Here is a 22,252-nt window from a genome sequence, read left to right on the forward strand (position 1 = left end):
TTAAATATACTGTAATGACATATTATTATAAATAATAAGAAGGTATTTCATTTGAAGCTACAGCATTTGTTAGATTCCCACAGATTAATCCATTTGTGCAAATTTTAATTTTTTTTCAAAACTGTACAATGGACATACTATGCTACTTTAATTAGTCATTGATATTCAGAATTATAATTAAACTCTAGCCTCCATCAAAAAGTCTTTTAAGTGTGCATGCATTTATAGCAGCCTACATAAGCTACAAAACTGTGTAAAACTAGAGACAAGATACATAATTTGTATGTATAAAATATAAGGTAAACTATCTGATCACAAATATTCTGAGTTGTGGCAATTTAGTATAGCTAATAGTATTAGTAACTATTTTAAGTTACATATGATACACTGATTTTGAGACACATTTTTCTGTAACAGCACAGAAAACTAGGAAGCGTTTAGGGGGACCTTGATGAGAAAAACATGCTTCTGATAATTTTTTTCAGTATACACTTTTATGTCAGCTTTGTTTTCCTCCTCCTGCCTTGAGGCAGTGGCTGTTTTGCTCTGAGTAATTTGCTAAAATCATTGGGTTGTTATGAAACATTTGCAAATTAATGGATTGTTAAAATGAAGACAGAAGGGGAAAGAGCATTGGTACTACCAGGCTGTGCTTTCTCTCTCCTCTCTTTGAGCAAAAATTTCTTTTTTTTGCCATGTTCCAGTTTGCCAAAATTGGCCTAAACTTAGTACCTTTCCTTAAAAACAGCTAGAATTTCTTACAATATGAGGACTGGCCTGAGTGACCTCAGGAGGTCCCTTTCAAACCTAAACTATCAGCCAGGATGTTCATGAGAATCAGGAATTAATGAACAGTCATGGCTCTCTACATGTGGGGATCTTCCTCCTCTTCATCCTCTTTTACTTTGATCCCTCTATTGCTGTTTCTCTGTCTTTGTTCTTGTAACCTAACTAAACACAAAACATTGAAAACACAAACCAAACATGTTCTACAGCTCAGAAAGCAGATCAAAAGAACCAAATGCTTTTTGGATGGCTGGAAATTCCCATGGAAAAAATTTAGGCACTTAGAACTTTTTCATTACTTTTATTCTAAGTTGGGAACAAATGCTTTCTGGAGAGTAGGATTTCTGAACATTTGAAACTTCTGAATTAAGGAGAATTTTGTGTCAATGTTAAAGTACTGTACTAGAATGCCGAGACATATTAAACTTAATGTAGAAATAATTAATGGCGTAAATGGAATTTTTCGTGCCTTTCTCTTAACATAACTCATCAAAATGTTAAGGAAATCTTTGGGTTCCTGTGAAATGCTTGTAAATTAGGGAAGCTATGTCATCCAATAGAAAGCAGTTCTGCTGAGAGTTTTCCAGCACAGCTAAATACTTTTTCAATACAAAGATGCAAATATTTCGAGCCTAGCTCAAGTTTAAGTGCTTAAGATTTGCAAAAGGTGATTTTCACAAGATTAGCACATTCATGAGGATGTACCCTGCACCAGGTCTCTTGATCTGTTCAGGCAGTGTGTGGTCAGTTGGCTACTGCTGCCCCTCACTGAGTCAATGCAGCAGCATCACAGGCCGAACGCTGGTGTTGCAGCTAGAAGGTTGTGGGTAGGGAAGGCATCGGTATGAACTAATACAGAAATTGGACAAAGGTGATGTATAACTCTGAATTTATATACACTGCTTAGTGTGGTGCAAAAAATATTTGAGGTGTGGCTGAGCGATCCAGCTCAGGACTAGAAGCAATATGGCATTTTGGGCATGGTTTTTGATTTTGCCTGAACACCCGCAGAATCCTATACTATAATAACCATAGAGTCTATTCAGCATTAGCCTAAACAGATGGACCTATAATTGAAAACTTAGAATGTTTGTCTTCTGCTTTTTGGGTGTGTTTTTTTTCTCTGCATCATGAAAAATGAGAAGTAAATCTGTAAACTTTTTCTTCTCTTAGAAATTTGTCTACCAATCTGCAGGGAGAGATACTTAATTTAGCTGCTGGTAGTATTATAGAAGTATGACTCCGAGTAAGACAGGAAAAGGAAATTTTCAAGTGGTTTGAAGACTGCCCTTTATTTCATATGCTCAAAATAATAGTTTATCTAGTGATTAACAATAAGAAGTAGTATTAGATTATATGTAAATATATATATTACATTGTAGATTGTTGCATTATACTATGGTAGCATCTTTGAAGTAAAATCACACTTCCTTACTAATTTAAAGCAGAAATTAATCTATTAATCTGTAGTTAGATAACAATGCCAGGATCATTTTTTACTTTCTTAGGAACAGATCCCTAAGCTCCAGGGACACCTTTCATGGTAAAGAATTTGATTTAATTTCCAATTCCATTTAATCTTTGTTGCAGTTGAAGCTGCCAACAAAGATGCCTGTTGTAATGTGGATATATCCACTAGGAAAAATTGACAGATGGTAACAAAGTCTTGTACCACTAATACAGGCTGTGTTTGAACTCATGACCTATATGTGAAGGGCTCAGTATCCTGTTACAAATCCCTTGAGCTATCTACTCCTCTGTATGTAATTTTCAAAAAATCCCTATCTCATAGCCATTTTTTCTTACAGTGTTTTACAGAAGTTAGGCTCCCTGTACCCTTTCTTCCTGTTAATGTTGTTCTGATTTTTTTTCTGCATTTTGAGATGGTTGGATATTCTCTTTTTCAATTTCCAAGCCTGTGTTTTCTATGCTACCTTGTATTTCATTATCCTTCAAAATGGGACTGGTTTATAATTTGATAAAATTGTTCGATACAGTGAATTAATGCAAACTTTTCTTTAAAGGCTAGCAAATGTGACCTTGTTTCATGTAACAACTTCAGGAAATTGCTTAGATTTTAAGTGAGGTTTTGACAGGTGAGGAAGGAGAAGATTTGCATTAAGATCTTCAGTCATTCTTGTGAGAACATATACAGTTAATAAAGGCATTGTTTGATCTCTTCGTTAATCTATTCATAAAACCCTTCTGCTTTTCGCTATGCACAAAAAACACAAATGTATTTTCTAGAGGTATTAATTTGTTGTTTGAGGTTATTACTATTACTGTAACAATAGTCCTACTGTAATAATAGTCTTAACCTGGCTTTAATAAAAGTCATAGCTAGCTTGCTTTGGTGTTCTAATTGCAAACACATCCTTTCTCTCTTCATAAGCCTGAAAGAGGAGTTTTGGCTTTGAGCTTCTTGTAATGGCTAACGTCTAATAATTTTATTGACAGCTTGGGCTAACCATCTACTCCTTCATCAGCAGGTCATTGCCATAGTAGGTGAATTCACAAGCTATGTAGAATTCACCTTGTTTCTCTCTGAAATTTCAGATACAAAAAATCAGTCTTCATTTGTATTGTAAATGTGAACACAGTAATAATCTGTATCCAGTTGCATTTTTTAATGTGCAAACTAACTTACATATCCAAAAAGCAACATCTTTTTGTGCAGTCCGTTATGTAAAATTTTCTGATGGGATATTTAATTCATCATTAACCAAAGGAGTTAGTTACCCACTTAAAATAATTTAGTTTAAAATTTATTAAATTAGTATGATCTCAATCCCTGTGTGATAGATACAATGGCATCAAAATAGAGTTTTCTGTAATTAAGTGCATTTGTCTGTACTCCAGGCCTCCATGAGATGCACTCACATAAAATATGCCTTAGAAGAAATGTGGCTGTTCAGAAAGATAAGATAATAACATACATATAGTGCTTGAAGTATGGGAGTGACTCTTTTCAGGAGGGCACTAAAGCATGTGCTTTGCCTGCAAGAACGTGTGCAAATACTTTGCTGAATCATAAGTCAGCTTTTCAGACCACTAACGAAAGTTTTATTCTGATTCTGGAGCATAAAATAACCTGCCCTTTATGCGAGTGCATTTTAAAGCATTAGGTTACAGTGTTATCAAATCACAGTATACTCTTTCCCCCCTGGGCTGATGCTTTGAATCATTTAAAAACACGGGAACTGTTTTTCCTGTTGCACTTAGGTACTGAAACTTGTCCTGGCATTGGACCAAAGAAAGAAGATAAACAGCGGAGCGCTAGTTCTCCAGGTGAAAAACGAACTGAGAGACAGACAGAGGCAGCAAGTGTTCCGGTAGCTGCAGGAAAGGACCACATGGAGGAGCAGCACTGCAGTGCTGAATCAACATTGGAGCCACACACCCAGTCCACAGGGACAGTGGGCAGGCCTTCTTTAGGCTGTTTGTCATCTGGGGATGCCAGTAAAGATAACAGTTTGCAGCCAAGAGAAAGACAACTCTCTAAGGATGCAGAAAAAATAGAAGGCGCAGCTGGGGAGCCTGGAGTGAAACTCCCTATTGAGCCAATGGTAGATGCTTTGGTTTTAACAGATGCTGATTCTATGCCTACTGATTTGGTTCCTGCTGATAAAGGTGTGCAAGCTGATAGAAATCTGCTCAGATCAAAACATGATGCTGGCCCTTCAGAAATTGCTAGTGGCCAGCCTGGAAACAGTGATTTAAAGCAGCAACAGAAAGAGCCTGATGACGATAGATCTTCGCAGGACAGAACTGCATCAAATGTATGCTCTGGATGTAATAAAGTGTCTGAGCATGAGAATGCTGCCCATTTACAAGTATGCAAGGAAATACAGAGAACAGCAGGACAGGAGGAGAAGGTAAATAATGAAGAACAAGAAGATTTATTTCTCAGATTTTTGAATGGTAACATAATAGACACTGAAGAATCATTTGCAAACTTAGGAAGCCAAGAGGACTTCGGCGCTGTTCCAGATATTTCACCTGAACGAGCATCTTACAACTCACTGGAAGCTTTATCACTAGATGACAGCTTTTCTTCTCTTGATGAACTTGCAAGAAGGATAGAGATTGCTGAGGTAAATACTGTGAATCCTATAAAATCTTCCATATTTATCTCAATTAAAATATTTTAGAAATTTACAGCTTCAAACTGTGATAAATATTCCTTCAGATATCATTTTTTAACCTGTACTATACTTAATCTATACTTATTAATTGTTCTGAGTAAATTCAGAAAAACAATATTTTGCCTGTTTACCTCCTTCTTGACCAGCAGTGCTCTATGTTTCTAAAAATTAGATTGGTTTTTACATATGAGTGTCAATGAGTGTGAGCAGCCTTTTTTTTTTTTTTTTTTATTCTGACAGAGACTGTTAGGAGATGGGCTGACAGTTCTTTTTAAATCACAGTTTTATATCAGAGGTCAACATAATGCCTATGATGTAACATGTTTGTTTCTATTCATGGAATAAAATCTGCTTTTCAGTGCCTATTCTGTATAGGCGAGAACTACATATGTAATAAACTCTGTATATGAATGTATGGCTTCTAATTTTGCCAAGTTTAGGCAGTTTTGTGTTCAGCCAAAACTAAGAAAGGACTTCTAAGCCTGAATCCACCTTTCTGCAGTGTTGATAGACCACAACAAGGATGAGCACTTCATAAGCTAACTTTGTCTTCTGAAAATATAGAAGATGTATTGCTTTGGGACTTTCTTGGAGCGTATATGATGACATCTTCGCTTTGTCTTCTGGTTGTGGTGCATTTGCAATCATGGGACCTTAAAAGCTTTTTCTTTAAATGAAAAAATGAGATTATTGTGAAATGACACAATTCCAGATGCTGGAGGGGGAACTCTTGTAAAAATGTCTCTTCTTAGTTCATCTCTATTTTTAATGCATTTAACAGTACAACATCCCTTGGCAATAAAGTAACAGTACTTCTCTATAGATCAGAAGCTAATGCATAGAGAGCAAGAACCCATGATTGCTGAGGGGGAGCAGCCAAGCAAGGAACTAAATACTGGGGATTCATGCTGATGTTATTACATTTGGCAAATTCTCCAGAGCTGGAAATGGACCATTTTGTTTTTTCTCCCCACCTAAAGAGCTTCTTATCTCCTTTCCCAGATCATTCGTTGTGACCTGTCCTAAAACACCTTGTCTTTCTGTGGGATGTCAGGAAGCACACCACATACCAGGACTGAGGGCCATGTGCAAAAAGATGTACACAAGCTCTTGCCAACATGCAGATGTGGAAATCCACGTACATGTTCATACATGTAATCAAACTTTTGAACTAAATCCGTTGGCTTGTGGTCACTTAAAGGATGATTTTGAAAATGAGCATTTTGTTGACAGACTGTGCTAAGCCCATATACATGTACAACAGAAGACTAAATTAAATATCATCCCTCTGGATTAGTTTTCTTTTGAGCCTACTGCAAATTCAGCATTTTAAGCTACAGGAGAGAACTGTTCAGTTTCATGTAAAAAAATCCTAAATTAATGCTATAGAAGCTGTTTTAAAATTGCTATGTTCATGCCATTTGCATTTTACAGGATGGGATGAGAAACAGCATATTGATACTGTTAGAAAGCTTATGCTTTACAGGGAATCTAGTTTCTTTTCTGGCTTGCTATCCCAGTGCTAAGACTTCCAGTACTCAGTGTTGAGTCTCTGGCAAGGGAAAAAGTGCCTTGAGTCTTTCCATAGCACTTTTTCTGGCTGTATAAAGCATAGTGTTGGCTAACACTGGTGGGAGTCTTTTTGAATTGTTCTTAGCAAGAAGCCTGAGTTGTGTGTGAGCCAGGGGGGTTAAATCAGGGAGAAGAAGGATTAATCTCAGTACTGATTAAAATTTGTAATATGCAGCATCTGGGGCTGTTTTGCAATACCTGAAATTTCTCAGTGCAGCAGGGTGAGTTAAGGACAGCACAGCAGCTTGTATTGTTTCATTATATGTTTGTATTTTGCTTTTCCAGTTAATGTTACCAAATATTGTTGCCCTAGGGGTTGCTTTTCAGAAGTGGTGAGCACTTCCTGCTTGTCTGGAAGACACCAGGAACTGAGAGGGTTTGGCACCCCTGAGAAAGCAGTACTGTTAACTTGCTTTCACTGATATTGTTTTAGTACTAAAATAAGTACTAAAGTACTAAAAAAAGATTTGACTGGTGATTTGACAAGCAGACTGATCTTTGCACCCAGCCATAACATTTCTTCTTTTCTTGTCCTCCTGAAGCCTTTGAATTTGCATTGTTCAGGCTGTGGTCATCTGATAAGAGAACGATCTTTTCATACAGTGGTTCTGAAAAAAGTACCTAGAAAATGCATTGGTAGCACATGAATGAAATGAAATTAGTTACATGAAATGTACCAACATGACAGTAAAAAAAAAATAAATCCATTTACTGTGCTAAAACATGTCATGAAATAAGTATTTACAAATTCACCACAAATAAGTTAGAATGGAAGGCAGAACATTATTTTGAAATAAACAAGGTACAAAAATCATGTGGTAGGACAAAATCTCATTAATATTTTTAAATGGAGGTGTAATATGAATTTATTGAAAATGGAGAAAAGTACTTTTATATGTATTTACAGTTAGGAAGTTTTGTTTGACGTCATATTGAGATCAAAGAATCAGCTCATGTAGTTGTCTAATTGAGATCCTTTATGTCACTTGCTTTTAGTCTACCATTTACAATAACTAATTACAAGACTGAAAATCCACTAAATCCTGATTCTGGCTTTAAATAATAGCAAAACGGAAATACTTTACGTGTTGTAAACATGCAGATGATGGATAATCACTGTCATTTTACAGAAACTAGATTCATACAGCTAACAAAGAACTTTGAAGCACAGTGAGCAGTTGGCAGCCGCAGATATCAGAAGTGTATAACCTTTTCATAGATATCTGCTGTCATTTCCGTGAGAATGAAATGATGTACAAGCAATCAAGCAAATTGTAGCCTCAATAATATAAGTTCTGTTTTGTCATGTGAAATAAAAGTTTAGAACATAAGCCCTAATCTGAGTGACAATTAGGGAAAACAGTAAAATCTTCATGTTTTTCCTTATTTGAAAATTATCATTTGAGGTTTTTTTCAGAAAGCAGAGACAATGAGACTGTCTACCATGACAAAAGGTACTAGCTTTTGGTTGGCAATTTTTGTACACCAAGACTTTTAAAAAGTACTGAGTACATAGTGACTAGTAGCTGATTGGATTGCAGAAACAAGGTCTCCACCTATCTCTACTAGACCTGGAGACAGAGTCTCCCAGGGTGGCAGAGTCCTTGTTGAGATCCCCTGTTCTCTGGTATGGCTTGGGTCCTGTAGTTTTGAGTTTGCAAGAATTATGGAATAGAATCATATAATAATTTCAGTTGGAAAAGACCCTCAGGATCATCGAGACCAACCATAACCTAATTATAGCACTAAACTACTTCCATAAGAACCTCTGACTCCACCACTTCCTGGGCAACCTGTTCCAATGCCTGACAAGCCTTTCCATGAAGAATTTTTCCTAATATCCAATCTAAACCGCCCCGCCACAACTTGAGGCCATTTCCCCTTGTCCTAGTGCTTGCTACTTGGGAGAAGAGACCAACACCCTCCAATGCTACAACCTCCTTTCAAGTAGTTGTAGACAGCGATAAGGTCTCCCCTCTGCCTCCTTTTCTCCAGGCTAAACAGCCCCAGTTCCATCAGCCACTTCTCATCAGACTTGTGCTCCAGGCCCCTCACCAGCTTCATCGCCACCTCAATGTCTTTCTTGTAGTGAGGGGCCCAAAACTGAACACAGTATTCAAGGTGGGGCCTCACAAGTGCCAAGTACAAGGGGATGATCACTTCTCTAGTCCTGCTGGCCACACTGTTCCTGGTACAAGCCAGGATGCTCTTGGCCCTTTTGGCCACCTGGGCACACTGCTGGCTCATGTTCAGCCGTCTGCCAATCAAAACCCCCAGATCCTTTTACTCCAGACAGCTTTCCAGCCACTCTTCCTCAAGCCTGTAGCGCTGCCTGTGGTTGTTGTGACCCAGGTGCCGGAGCCAGTACTTGGCCTAATATTATGTATCCATATGAAATGCTTACAGGGTATCTGAGCTATTTGTTGGTATGTAAAGGGGCAAGCATATAAGCAGAATAATGGTGCAAGTCTGACGCCGTGGTATGAATACTGAATCTGCCAAGTTAGCGTCTTTTCAAAGTCGTATTATTCATGTATCCAATGTATTTTATTAGCAAAGGGGTTTGTCTGCTGCTTATAGCTTAACCCAGGGTAGTCTTGCTTTTTATCAATTTGTTGTACAGTTATGGATTACCACTTTAAAAAAATCTGGTGTTGCTAGAAATGAAACTGTAGACCTTTGCCAAGTAACTCGATAAGGAATACATCCCACAGAAGAGTATACAAACAAAACTCCTCCTTGAGTAGTTTTCTGCATTCAGACCAAAATACTTCATACAATGAACTTTTCTTCTGAAATCCCACTTTGCAGCCCCTTCGGTTTGGGGGTTTTTATTTACTTCTGTATGCTACATATGATTCCAATAGTTAACTTTAATCTGTTTTCTCTCAGAGCTTGAAGTACAGGGCCTTATTTTCTTAGCAAAAATATGTATAATGTAAGAAGGTTTTAAAATATTTTATTAGCAAATGCTGTTTTAAACAGAGAAGAGACAGGTATTTTAATTAGACCTTTTTTTTTTTCTTATTTTACAGCCAGGATATTAAACTTTATCCAAAAAAAGTATAAAACTTTTTCGAGAAGCAGAATAACTTTGTGTTAATAGTAAATAGAGAAAAGCTAAAACATTTAACAGAGTTTCAATTAACCAACAGTCATCGCTGCTTTCCTTTTTGACTGTTGATCAAAATGCCACTGCATATCCATATGCCATTTGCAGTTCCTGTACAGTAATTATAAAAGTTCTGGTCAAAACACTTTGTGAAGGCCAGGAGAGATAAGTGAGTAAACTCAGTTACACAGATGTTCCCGAGACCGTCTTTTATTAATTATCACAGTATCACAGTATGTTAGGGATTGGAAGGGACCTCAAAAGATCATCTAGTCCAATCCCCCTGCTGGAGCAGGAACGCCTAAGTGAGGTCGCACTAATTATCTAACTTAGAATTAAGAAGAAGCTGTTTGCAGCCTGGTGCAAGCCTAGGTTTTTCCTCCTGTGGTTCAAGTCAAGCAGAGACTTGACTATGGTCAACTCTATTAACTACAGTTCCCTCATTAACTTCCAATTTAAATAATGTATTCTGCCTTCTAAAATTCCTCCTGCCTTCTAAAGACTGGGATGGAAAACTTCAAGTCTTGCAAGGCAGCTAAGTCCCTCTCCTTGGATGTTTAATTAATGGGAGATGGAGCCAATGCAATCAGTTTATATATTGCTTTGAAATCTTTCTAAATTACAGGTATGATAGAAAAATACATTTACAGTTGTTTTAATTGAACAAGATTTTATTTATAGCAGGACAGACCCTATTCTTACATGACAAACTTACAGTAATGACGTTTTTATGACTGAAAATAAGAAAAATGTAGTGAAGTTTGCATTAAATAAGTTTGAGCTGCAACTGAGAATATGGTAGAAAAGAAGATGAAAATATTGCTTTATGCAGAATTCCATACATTTGAATTTTCATTTTAACAATAAAGTGTATCCTGGTTACAAGGCATGGCTTTGTAGGTCCTCTGCAGAACAAAACATAAACCTTAATTATGTTACTTGTGAAATTCAAAGACAGATGAAATATCCTAGGTGCGAATTACATCTCAGGTAAAGGGGGGACAATCTTAAAATTACAGTCTATGGCTGTTGTTGGGACAAGAGAATAACCCTAGCCGCACTGATTTTTTTATTTTTTTTTTTCAAAATCAAAAGCCCTTACTCTCCCTTTTTAAGCAAAAGAAGATATTCAGAGTAGAGAAAACTGTGCTGTGTCAATTAGTTCTTTATACTTTTAGAAGTAAATCCTGAAACCTAGCCATATATGCTGACAGGAAGAGTAAGTGAATCTCATTGTAGCAAGGCCTTTTACATAACTGTAATCACTGAAACACACATTTCCACATAATCCTGTCAGAGATAGCCCTCTGATTTTAAGCTTGGAGAAGACAGAGCTTGTGATGCAGTCATTCAAAAAGTACCAAGAGCCACAATGAAGCATCTCAGTTTGAAATGGCGACTTCCAGAATGGCCCACCACATACTGATCTTAAGGGCAGACTGGTACAAACACTCTGCCAGCCCTGGGTGACATTCCCTCCGAGTGCCCTCTGAGCCACCTGGGAACACGCATGCCAGACGACAGCAAGCTTGCTGTATGGAGGCGGGAGGAGCCATTGATCCTCTTTACGAAAGCAGTGCCACAAACAGAAGCTTAAAATAATCTATTCTTTTGAAGGACATAATTTCATCTCCGCCCTCCCAAATAAATAAATCAAATTAGTGCAGTCCTACGCAATCCCTCTTCCTTGTCACAACGAGGGAGCATATGCGTTAATTTTCTAGCTGGCCTGATAAATTTTCATGGCAGCTCTGCAAGGCTAATTTAATATTACCAGTATTACCAGTAGAAGCTTCACCCCAATGCCCTTGTCTGTTTTGCTGAGACACTTATGGGCTATTATTTCAGATTCATGAGTGCCAAATAGTGGTCCTCTATATGTTGACTTAGTTTATTTTCACCACTTCTGCTCTGTCCCTGCTTTGTAAGTACTTCATTACATTGTTTCATTAAATAATCCATTTAAGTTCTTGAGCAGATAATCAAAAGGGAAAGTGAGTATCAAAAGGGGGAGTGTGGCAGAGATCAGGTTTATCTTCTCAGTGGTCATTTTGGGAAAAAATGGTTAGACTGTAGGGATATACTCATGGTGACCAACTCTGTGAGTTGTTCAGAGCAACATTGTTCATCCCCTTGAGGGCTATAAAATACTGCCGGGCTAGAGACCTGGAAATGTAATTGGTACACTTACCAGTTAAAATGTTGCAAATGCCAAATGCTGTAGTTGCTGCAATGCCTATTGGATTGTGCTTGTGTTTTGCTGTGTTCAATGCACCATCTCTCCAATTACAGCATGCATCAATGCGTTGTATAAGCTTGTAGCATGAAGCAAGCTTAGGGATGTAAGTTATGAAGTAATTTGTTTTCCGTTTTTCAACAGCTCTTATAGTTGCAATGCAAGCAAGCTTTTATGCATGGTCTTCTAACTTGATTAGATTATGTGGGGAGTTAAGCAATCAGTTGTCTGCAACTACAGCATTATCTGAAAATTTGGGGTTTTTTCTACTCAGAGTTTTAATGAAAGTTATAGGCATTTGGGGTCGTCTCCTGCATAGATGAGTTGCAAAGTCAGTTGCAAATGTGATATGTTTTCTTATCTGTTGAACAGATGTATACAGATTACTTTTCAATTTAACAAATGTTGTTGCTGATCTACAGAATAAGTTTTTTAAAGAGCTACTGAGATTTATGAAGAGGTAACCAAGACTTTTTTTCAGGTCAAGATAATATCTAGATTAAAAAAAGGCATGTCTAAACATGCTTCCTATTTTGATTTTATTTATTTCTAGCACACCAGGAACTGCTTGCTTAGGAAAGAATTTTTCTGCTGATGCTTCCTCTAGTTTTATTTCTTTAATACCTAGGAAATTACAGACTGCTCAGGCTGGTGTAACATCGTAGTATGGCTCAGTGTATACTCTTGCAGCTAAGCCAAATGCTGTAGCAAAGGCAAGAGAAGTTACAGTTTATTGACTTGTTGACCATTACTGTTTGTGCAAGCCGTTTGCATGACCAGCCTGTAGGGAAGGACTTTTGAACTGCTGCTGTATCCAGATAGCTTATTACAATGTGGAGCTGGAATCTATCCAGAGCATTGAAGCTTTCTTTTTCTCTGGTGTTACCTCTTTTTGGTTTTGTGATCCCACTGTAGCTTGTTGTCTGCCCTGGGGAAGCAGTTGCAATGCTGGAAAATTAATCTCACAATAAATACTTGGAAGTTTCTGCAGGATTATATCTTTGGAGAGGCAGCAGCAATGTGTCATTGACTTCTTATTGCCCTCTGATGATCATGTTTTTGACGTGAACCCTCCTCGCCACTGCCCCAACCCATGTGATTTAAGAACATGAGCTTCCAAAGGAACTGTTGCAGTGAATACAAAGTATGGTCCAAACAGTAAATATATGTGTTTAACTTTGATAGCAATTAAGGGCAAGTAGTGTCAGCAGACAGCAGAATGCAGCTGTCCTGCATGTTAAGGAACTGACACGTTCAGGAAGGAGGATTCACAAGTGCACAATGTTTAAGAAAAGTAGAGTGGAAACGCTTTATAACTCCTTAGGGTCGTTGTTAAATAGGTCTCACGTTCGGATTTTTTACATCCTTGTGCCACTCACTGTCTTTCCTGATAGATTGCCCCAGCAGAAGGTTTGGTGTCTATACTAAAGAAGAGAGATGACAGGGAAGGAAAAACAATTGCTCAAGTCCAGCAAAAGCAAACAAAGAGAAGAGTGCGATTCCAAGAAATGGAAGACACATTGGATCAAGGTAAATTAAAGCTGTTAATTCTTGGGTTGCACTTTTGTGTTGCAAATGATGTTGATCTTTTTGTTCACAAGAGCAAATTGAGTGTTCATTGTCATACTGTCTTGACTTTTTAAAACTTAAGTGATAAGTGAAGGTGTTTGATCAGAGATTGTTCTATACTAGGTTTGGGTAACAAGGCTACAGAAGGATACAATAAGTACACTTCTGTATTAGCACTTGGCTGAGACTGAAGCCACAGACTTTTTCCTCTGACTGAATGATTTGCAAGTGACATCTAATGAACGTCCTTTCATTAACGTTTTGAGCATAAAGGTGGGAGGTGTAGGCTTTATCCCTAAATCTAATCCATATAGGTGAAGAGGGATGGAAAAGAAACAAGTCTGTTGTGCTTTGTCCACAGGTAACATTCCAACCCTTTCTAGTAGACCGTAGGATTGAAGGGTGTCAGATTTTAACCTTGCTTTGTAACTAAACATGCATGTATATTTGCTAGCTGTCATTAAGTTTGACTAAGCACCTTACTGCCTTTTTGATGGGCTAAATAGCCTTTTAAGAAATACAATACATTATTTAGTTATGCTTTTCTTGGAGTTTAAAATCTCTATCACTAAAACTGAAGAGATGTTAAGAAAAAACATCTTTACTACTTCTACTTTTGTTTACTAATGATACTATTTTCTGTATCTACTGTGTGTGTCAGCCACTAAATGGTATTAATGGAGCTCTTTAGTGCTTCAAAGTGCATTAAGTGTGTCTCATACACTGAGAAGAAAATCCATTCACTGCCCAAAAGGGAGCTTTTCCCATTTTTTTGTTGAAATTATTTTAAAACAATTTGTTGTTTTAAATAAAATTTCAATTAGATTTTCTTCTATGATTTTTTTTCCCATGGATTTAGTGATTCAAAATGAAAGTTGTTTATTATTATTTTAAATCCGATTTCAGACACAAAATAAAAGTGCTTGAATGTTTCCTCTTTTTTCCTTCTTTTCCCCTGTTTCTTCCCCATGATGTAAAATGAAGGTAGTTCAGAAATTTTCTTAGAGCCTCTTGAGTCTGATAGAAGATGCAGATGTTGTTCATGCGTACAAATTACCAAGGGCAAGTGAGGTTGTGATTGCTCTTACTCTGGAATAAACAGTGATGCAGACAGTTACCACAGGACAACTGAGATGTAAAAGAGCCGTTCACATTAGCCTGCCCTGAAGGTTTTGTGTCTATCAGTGTCTTACAGTCAAAATGTGAGAGCAAACACAAACAGTTCATGTTAGCACAGCCAGTGTCAGTACAAATGAAGCAAGAATGTTTCCATTTGTTTTATTTTCAAAGCTTTTATTTTATTTCAACTATTTCCATGCAGGAAGGCTTTAGTTATGCAACATTCTCATAGTTAAGTGTATTTTGCCTCAGTTCAAGTGAAATCAGCAAGGACAGGTACACAGGTTGCACAAATGAAGTTATATAATTATTTAGCTTTCTGAAAAGACTGGGTAGAGAAACATGCAGTTCCTGGTATGTATTATGGTCACTTTGACACGGTGAGGATTATTGAGTGTGTTTACCTCCTGACCCACTCATGGTAAAAACCTATCTTGGATTTTTTCATGTATATTGTTTTGTATATCATCCTTTTCACCTTTTCTGCTCTTGTATTTACAGATGAAGTAGCTGGTGGCTCCTGCATTTTGCTGGTCCTGTTGTGCATAGCAACTGTTTTCCTTAGCATTGGAGGAACTGCATTGTACTGCACCTTTGGTGATATGGAATCCCCTGTGTGTACTGATTTTGCAGCCAACATGGATTTCTATTATACGCAGATATTGCAGCGTATGGAAGAACTTAAACACTGGATAGCCTTCTCATAGCTGAAATGAGCAGAGACAAAAGACTGAGAGCTCACCAATGCTTACTGGAGAGGGCAGAAAAAAATTGTGATTTCAAGTTCTCAAACACTTGCCACCTGCAGGCGATGTGTATTTGATTATGTACTTACACTTGTACTTAGAAATCAAGAAAATTCTAGTTTAGCAATCAAGTGGCAAAATGTTCACATCTTAAGCTGTAGCAGTGTGGTATGGGAGAATAAAGTTATTCTCTTCACGCTTTTGAGGGCAGGCGAGTAGCTTTTCGACAACTTGAGCAAGTGAAGAAGAAAGAAGAAAATTGTCTTCTATATGCTCTCCCATTGCCACACATTGTGTAAGCAATCTCTGGAAGCTTAGTTAGAGGACAGCTTTAATTTACAGCTGTTTGTGCAAAGGTGTTGCCTCCAGCTATCATGCAATAAGTCTGTGTTTTATGGAAACATAATTTTTCTTTCAAGTCTTACTATTTTTCTCCATTTTATTTCTCCTGGTGAGTCATGTAGTTATTTGAGTGGAGTGAGAAGAGTGCAGCGGCATACACAGAGCCCTCATTTGGTGATTAACAGGCTGACCCTGTATCTTGTAGCTTGCGGTGAATATCATGAATGGGATGAATCTGCTGGCAGATTTCACTGAATTTCCTGGAACTTTACTCACAGTTTTCTGGGGGCTATTTGAGAAATGAAAGGTTAAAAAAGAAATCATTGCTCTCACTGAACATAGAAGCAAAAGTAAGATGTTAAAGGAATTATTTGTGTTAAATAGTAAAGTGGCTTGGGCCAGTTTTAAAGCAGGTGTGGGGCTAACTGGGCTTTCTGTCCAGCTATGTCACTGACCTGCAGTAATCACTTTGTGCCTCAGTTTCTCCTCCATACATGGGGAACAATGATCCTTGCCTTTGTCTGTGAATATTTATTGCAATTAGGGCTCATGTCTGATTCATCCCAGATGAGTGCACAGGGTCACTGAACTGTGTGGCCGCAGCCTCTCTCAGTGAGCGAATGCTTACGTAAAGTGGGACTGATCCAACAGGGGAGGTGCAGAGGATCACTGCAGACCCACGCCCTGTTAGCAGTCCAGGGCAGTTGTTCCAGCAGATAAAGCACATTTGCATCTATTTGCCCTGCAGTTCTGAGACTTGTATTGTAAAATCTGTTCTTTTTCTATCAGCTATACAAACAAGTTTAAGTCAGGACAAAGAGTCACTTTTTAATGGGTATTTCTATCACCTGGTGCTCAGCCCTCCCTGTATGGTACGTGAGAGAACCACTGACATGACTGTGAAGGTGAGAATTAGATGCACAGGCCTTTGGCCCGCACTGGTCAAAAAGCAGCGGCTGTGCTTGCACAGAGAATAATGGCTCAGCCCTGCTGAAGGTGTTAATGTGAAATGATTCCTTTACACCTCAGGAAACAGCATTTTTGAGGAGTCCACTTCACTCCACTCTGTCATTTCCTGCTTACTAACATTGTATGATGCAGTGTGTTCAGGTTTAGAATACTATTGTGTAAAATACGATGAAGTGAAATCTTCAAGATATTGCTCAGAAATGTAACATTAAATGATCATGCTTTTTGGCATTTGCAAGCAAATTGTCCTCCTAGTGAGCTTGATTGTTCCTAACACACTGTTATACTTAATGGGTTTTTAAAGTGAAAGTTAAAGTCACCTTTTTTTCTAGAATAAATTGCATGTATGATTTCTCTTTTTGTTTTCACTGGAGAGCCTTAGTTTATTTACACCTTAGGGAGCCTCATGTGCAACTTTATATCAAACTAGCAAATTTTAAATGCCCAACCTAATGAAGACTTTTGATTTTAGAATGAAACTTGAGAATGGTAGTTTGGTAGACTTTTTGTTTGTTGTCCTCAGAGTATTATGACGCTGGGCTAATCTAAGGAAGAAAGGGAAAGACACTTTTGTATTTTAAAGTGTTACTGGCTGGTTCAGTTTATTATTTGAAGTCTGAGTTTGTTTATTTATTTAGCTTTTCTTTTAAGAGAATCTTAATTTTCTTTTTTTGGTAATTTACTCACAGAGTAATTAAAAAGCATGCATTCAGTTAAAATATGTATTTATAGTGACTGTGTAGTTAGAATATGTTTTGTTTTTCTGTAACTTTGCATTGAGTGTTTCAAGATATTTTGTTCCTAAAGAGACAACTGTTGATTTCAGCTTAAAAAATCTTTTCAAGGTTTTGTGCACTTCATCACCAAAAAGATCAAGTATATATAGAACTATTTATTCAAAAGTATATCAGATATGGAGATCAAAGGCCCTTTACTTTTAGGTTGATTTAATTAAAACTATTTTAAAATAATTATTTTCTTTAAAACTGTAAAGCTATTTAAAGTCAAAGCAATTTTTAATAAGCAGTTCAGTTTAAAATCAGTGGTCCAAATCCTGGTCTGTCCACTTTGTGTTATATTCCCAGAGCAAAGACTCACTAGTATCAACAGAACTGCCTGAAAAGAAGATCATGAAGAGTTTGAACACCACTTTACCAACATGTACCCGATGAAAACTGAGCATCCAGGCATTCCCTGTAACTCAACTACCTTATACTTGTGTTGTAACTTGGACCATCTTTCCAGCCTATGCCAAGGTACCACGCCTGCAACGTCTCTCAGGATTTGAGGGAGCAGAAGGGGCACATACGCAGAGGCTGCCCATCTCCTGATCTGAGCTGTTCACTCCTCAGCTGCAACCAAGTGATTGAATCTGGATCTGATTTTTATTGGCATCCCTTTACAAAAAGCCGATGGTACTAATTCTTGCTTTGTGTGACAGTTCTGTTAGTGCAAATAGTTTGCATGGTCTGTAGTACATTATCAAACTTGCAGCTACCAAGGTAACAAAATTTGCTTTGTGTTGAACTCCAAAGAGTGTGCGGGTAGGCCTGATGTTGGCCTTCCTATGTACTCTGTTCTCTTTAGATTGCTGGTGACATTGCTTCCATCTGGGTGACCTGAGGGTGTAGGATCTTACAGTCAGGTAAATCCAGACTAAAAGAAATTGTTGATTTGAACAGTTATTCCTCTTGTCTGAGCATTTGGAGGTAAAATAATACTGAGCAACAGCTAAAATGGTTGTAAGTAGGAAAAAACAGAGGGAAAAGGCTTTTTTTTTAACTCTGTTGTGCATTTTAAAGCCCTTTGATTCTGTTTCCTTTCCTGCCACTATCATTTCTAGCTGTTCTGCTTGGCAGTAGGGGAAACACACTATGCCAGTGTAAAACTATTTGTAATTGGTAAGAAAATTCGGGGAATGGTTTAATGTTTGACAGCAGTTAAAAGTAGCTTCTTAAAATATGACTGGATTTCAGGCTGTTAGTGTACCTTCAAAGAAGTTGTGGCCACTTAAGCACCTGCAGCATGCTACTAGAAATCCCCACCTTCCACTTGAATTCTTTGAGCATGATTATTTTGAAGAGATTCTCACAATAGAGCAAAACCAATGAGGCTCTTGATGTAGATTCAGCATATGCTGCCAAAAAGAGCTTTCTGGTGACATGAGTAACACCCTCACTCCAAATAGCCGAGACTACATCAAGAAAAGCAGTGCTATGGTGCAGCCACACTATACTACAAGCTTGTTTTCAAAACAGGGTCATAAGGAAGCATCTTCCACAGCCCTGATATGCCAGCAGAAGTTCATCAGCAAGACACAGCCCATGTTTTAAAATTATTCTGATATCTTTGCTTTTCTCCTTGGAAAATGCATAGTCCTGGTGACGAGCAGTAGGAAGTAGTCTAACGAAAAGGGAAACTCTTGCATAGGGTGTTCTGGGAGTAATGGGCAAGCTTGAACCACCAAATAAGCAGAGTAGATTGGAAGTCCAGATTCTCGTGTGACTGGGTACTGTTCTACTTGATAACCTAAAGGGATCTTACCCTCCTAAGAAAATATGTTTGCCTACTTTGTACTGTAATGTAAAACCAAGACCATCTAAAAGGACTAATAACTATTTGTAACAAATTTAACTTAAGCTTCCTTTAGCAAAAGGGGTAAATAATTGTGTTTGAAACCATCACCCAAGCTTGTAATTTAAACACTGTAGCAAAAAAAAAAAAATAAAAACTGTCCCAAAGAAAATATATGAATCTTTTTGGGTACTGTGATTTCTAAATGTATAAAATGACTGAGATCTTTCCATAAAATTAAGTAAATGAGCAGTACCTCCAATAAGAATTTCATGGTCAAACCCAAACCAGAATGGAAAATGAGGATAAAACGCATAAGGTTTGGTTTGGGTTTTGGTGTAATGTAGTTCTCCTGGGTGGGATGGTTTGCCTTTGTTTTAATAGCTAAATGAAAACCCATCTTCCTCCCAGAGCCTGGTTTCCTCTAGACAGGTGGGTTTAAAGTACTAAAATGTTCACTTACTGCATTGTTCTGAAAAACATTGATGGGTGGTAAGTTTCAGTATTCCTAGTAACTGGGTGGGTGACCCAGACGATGATCACAGTCCAGTCTGCTCTTTGAGTTCAATTAGTTAAATAAATAGTAAAAAAAAAGACAATTCCAGCTCAACCCAACCCAGCAGCCCCTGATTTGAATGGGACCATGCCAACACTGTTTAGCAACATTCCCCCCACCCCGCCCCCTACCTTGGGGTCTTTCCTCCAAAGCCATGGAATGAGGCCAACCAGAATTTTAGACTGCTAAAAAAGTTGTGAAATCCCAAGAGAAAATGAGGCAGCTTTATGCATTTTGGTTTTGTTTTATTTTATTTGTGTTGCTTTGAAGTTGTTCCTCACACTCAGAAAAAGTGAGAACTACAATGAAAAAGGAGAAAAAATAAGAGATTTTCATATAACTTCATTGAAACTTGTGAGATAATACTTCAAAGCACCAAACTAAATCTTAACATCTGGCAACCTGGAGGTGTGGCCTAAGAGTGCTCTTTATGTGTGGAAGTAAATTGGTGGTGTAAATGGTTCTTCTGTAAAGACTGACATCTGGTTTCATGAAGACAACCAGCTGATCTTCCACTTCTGAGTCTTGATCTGACTCCTGACCAGAAGCATTGGTAATCTTCAGGAACCTGGATGGGCTACCAGAACTGGTCAGTAAATTCTTTTGTCCAAAAGACAGGCTTTGCCTTAGGCCTCAGCTTTGTAGAGACAGCTGTGCTGATTCAGTACTACGACAGACTGAGTTTGCTGAATTTGACAGTCAGTGCTTTCATTCCTGAGTTCTCCTCAACAACCCTGTTGTGAACAGTCTTCTGCCCATGCCTGTATGAGGAGCTACTGCAGTCTTTATCCATGTCTTCATCCCAGTGAGACCCCTTTATTCCTTCTGCCTCCCTCTCTCTTTACCATTTCATTCCCAGTATGAAATAGCATGTGTTCTATGATTCACAGGATCATAAGGCAATTGTGTTAGGAAGGGACCTCAGAAAAAGTGTCTAGTTCAACCTTCTGCTCAAGGTGGGGCCAACTGAGATCAGACCAAATTGCTCAGGGTTTAATCCAATCAGGTCTCGAAAGCATTCAAGGGCTGAGACTGCACAGCCTCCCTGGGCATATTCCACTGCTTGGCCATCCTCGAGGTGATAAAGTTCTTCTTTGTACTCAGTCTGAACCTCTGCTTCAGTTTGTTGTCTCAGCCTCCTGATGTGTACAGCTGTGAAGAGCTTCCTGGTAACCTCCTCATGGTTACTGGAAGGCTGCTACTAGGTACCCCAAAGCCACATGTTCTCCAGGCTAAAGACTCTTTTCTAGCAGTGTCCTTCTGACCTTTGCTCTTACTTTATTGTTCACAGCATCTTCCTTCCTGATAGGGATCCCATATTCTCCCATTAGAATAGGAATCTTGTGTGGTTCTTCCTTTCCTCTTCCACTTTACACTCTCAAATTTAATACCAATATTTAAAAATCAGTAATGAGGCCACAGGTAAAACCGAAATAGCCATGCTATTGCATTAAAAACTATTGATGAGTCTCACTGATTCCTTAGTGTGTAGCAGTGATTTCAAAACTTAGGCTGATTCTTGTACTGCTCTTCAACAGCTGGTGTTTAAAGGATCACATGGTGACTTCCTCTATCTAATCATCTAGATAATCTACTAAATTAGAAAATCATCTAAATAACTACCCAAGGCAGCCTAAAGTATTTAACCGTAAATTCCTTTTTTAAACAATGATTTTTTTTCAATATTGTTTCTTTGAGGCTCTTTTACATATCATTTGTGATTTGTATTACTTTGAATCAAATGTCACAGCAATTTTTTGGCATTAAATGAGTCTAGGCTTTACTGCAGTCACTAAGGCCCCAAAATTGTGGTCATCTCCTGAGGAGAATGATGATGGGGAGTAGGTGCATGCCATTTTACCAAATTGCTCTGTGACAGCTAAGATGTGACAGAACTAATATCTGTATTTCAGTCAAAGGTCTGGTTCTGCACTTGGGTTCATCCTTAGTTTGTTTTTAATGGCAAACAAGCTAAAATTAAAAAAAAAAAAAAAAAGAAGAAACAGCACTGAAGCACACCCAAAATTTCAAAGGCATGTCCAATACCAGACCAAAGCTCTCCATTAATCTAAAATTGTTGAGCTGCTCTTTCTTGAAATCAAGTTTGAATCCAGCTTCATATGACAATAGAGCAGTCAGCTCTCTTTTTTTCTTTTTGCCAAGAAACTGTCTGGCAAAGTGTCATCTTTTAGCCAAGACAGGCCCCTGATGTAGGACTCATTTGTTAGGCTGTTGGAGGAGTTTCCAGTAACACTTCTGGCAAATGACAGTTAATGACTGTGTCCCATTTCATTGCCTGGCACTGAAAATGAGTTTAAGCCCCACTGTTGTGCTTTCATAGACTGGTCAACTTTAAAGCTGTTACCAAAACCAACTTCAGAGTGAGAGCTATAGGTTTTTTTCAAGTGCTATGTGCCGAGTACTGCAATGAGAAACCTTTACTGGCTTTCACAGTTTTGCCAAAACATGCCCAGATGCCACAATTGCTGTTTGTAATGTATGGAAGCAGTGCCAGTGCAGCGTTTC

The 22,252-nt window shown here is 38.1% G+C and overlaps 1 protein-coding gene across 14 annotated transcripts in view; it reads left to right on the forward strand.

Annotated features, from left to right (window-relative positions):
- The window catches only part of CNST (consortin, connexin sorting protein), a 51,699-nt gene extending 32,355 nt beyond the window's left edge, over window positions 1–19,344 (forward strand). For 13 of the 14 annotated variants that reach the window (XM_065057900.1, XM_065057906.1, XM_065057904.1 and 10 more), the window contains 3 exons: window positions 4,009–4,880; window positions 13,246–13,381; window positions 15,041–19,344. In XM_065057900.1, the coding sequence (XP_064913972.1) occupies window positions 4,009–4,880; window positions 13,246–13,381; window positions 15,041–15,246 (1,214 nt within the window). In that variant the 3' untranslated portion in view covers window positions 15,247–19,344. Of the gene's footprint in view, window positions 1–4,008; window positions 4,881–5,933; window positions 7,318–13,245; window positions 13,382–15,040 lie in introns of those variants that run through there. The other variant, XM_065057903.1, reaches the window with a different exon arrangement.
- Window positions 19,345–22,252: the final 2,908 nt, after the last annotated feature.

Source organism: Columba livia, chromosome 3 (genome assembly GCF_036013475.1).
Source record: "Columba livia isolate bColLiv1 breed racing homer chromosome 3, bColLiv1.pat.W.v2, whole genome shotgun sequence".
In the NCBI taxonomy this organism is placed as follows: domain Eukaryota; kingdom Metazoa; phylum Chordata; class Aves; order Columbiformes; family Columbidae; genus Columba; species Columba livia.